Source organism: Manis javanica, chromosome 13 (assembly GCF_040802235.1).
Source record: "Manis javanica isolate MJ-LG chromosome 13, MJ_LKY, whole genome shotgun sequence".
Lineage (NCBI taxonomy): Eukaryota > Metazoa > Chordata > Mammalia > Pholidota > Manidae > Manis > Manis javanica.
Window position 1 is genome coordinate 88,297,859 of NC_133168.1, and position 1,633 is coordinate 88,299,491.

Sequence of the window (1,633 nt, forward strand, 5' to 3'; positions counted from 1 at the left end):
AGGGACGCAGTGAGACCACTCCTGACCCAGAGCCCTGGGGCTGAGCGGGTGACAGGGGTGCACCGAGGGACGACAGACAACCCCGGAGGGCCGGGTCCTGGGTGTGGGGGAGCAAAATGATGTCCCATTTCCTTCAGAGCCATGCTGAGGGGAGCACCTGTGAGAGTGGAACGCGTGCGTGCACATACACCACGGGACCGCGGACTCAGGCGTTTGGGTGGCATGCTGGGGTTTTGCTGCCTTTTCCAGTCCTCTGAGCAGAAAGGGCAGCACGAGCCTCGCCATCAGGCTGCGGTGGGGACAATCCTCCACAGCGCCTCCTTGAGGTCCCTGTTCCTCAGGCTGTAGATGAAGGGGTTGAGCATCGGGGTGACCACCGCATACGCCACCGAGGCCACCGCATCCCTCCCCGGGGAAGACGAGGCAGCCGAAGTGAGGTACACACCTAGGCCTGCGCCATAAAACAAGCAAACCACGGCCAGGTGAGAGCCACAGGTGGAGAAGGCTTTGGACTTCCCCCCTGCGGAGGGGACTCTCAGAATGGAGGAAACAATTCTATAGTAGGAGAAAATGATTCCTGAGATGGGGAGAAACCCAGAGATCGTCCCAACAAGAAATATGACTATGTTACTGGTGGAGGTGTCAGAGCAGGCGAGGCGGATCAGCTGAGGGACGTCACAGAAGAAATGAGGGATTTCCACATCTGTGCAGAAGCCAAGTTTGGACACCATCAAGCAGTGAGTCAGGGAGTCCAAAAGGCTGATGAGTAATGACATCAGGACTAACAAGCCACAGAGGCAGGGCCTCATGATGGCCGGGTAGTGCAGGGGGTGGCAGATGGCCACGAACCGGTCATAGGCCATCACGGCCAGGAGTAGGCTGTCCAAACAACCAAAAAGAAAAAAAAAGGACACCTGAGTGAGGCAGCCTGCATGGGAGATGGACTTGCTGTGGGTCTGCATGTTCACCAGCATCTTGGGGACGGTGGTGGTGCTGAAACCAGTGTCAGCCAGGGACAGACTAGAGAGGAAGAAGTACATGGGGGTGTGGAGGTGGGGGTCAGAGCCGACGGCCAGGATGATGAGCAGGTTCCCCAGGACGGTGACCAGGTACAGGGACAGGAACAGCCCGAAGAGGAGTGGCTGCAGCTCTGGATCCTCTGAGAGGCCCAGGAGGAGGAATTCTGAGATGCCTGTAAGATTCAGGAGTTCCATGTAGCTGAAATACCTTTAGGAAAAGAAAAAAAGTGTTGGAATAAATAACTACTACTAGCCATGAACAAACTAATAAAGTTCTGCTTGTTTTTTCTTGTGATGTCTTTTGTCCATGAAGTTTACAGAGCCCCAGCCAGAGAACCTAAGATGGTTAAAATAAATGGATTATTTTTCTCCCATGCATTATGTTACAGAGTTGCTGTAAGAAATCAAATTAAATAACAAATATGAAGGGGTTAGACAGTAGTTCTCAATGCTGGTTGATCATTATAATTAGCTATTGGTCTTTAACAATTTACAGATGTGCTGGCCACAGTCTAGAACCAATCAAATCAGAATCTCCACACATAAGATTCTGTCATTAACACAGTCAGGATAGAGAACCATTGCCCTGAATATCTCCAGGAACTTAGTAAATG

General features: G+C 51.9%; 1 protein-coding gene across 1 annotated transcript; it reads right to left on the reverse strand.

Moving 5' to 3' along the window:
• Positions 1-284: 284 nt before the first annotated feature.
• LOC140845867 (olfactory receptor 7E178-like) lies at positions 285-1,241 on the reverse strand. The gene has a single exon (XM_073221013.1). It carries the CDS (start codon positions 1,212-1,214, stop codon positions 285-287), a length of 930 nt encoding a protein of 309 aa, XP_073077114.1. The 5' UTR covers positions 1,215-1,241.
• Between the last annotated feature and the right edge of the window lie 392 nt (positions 1,242-1,633).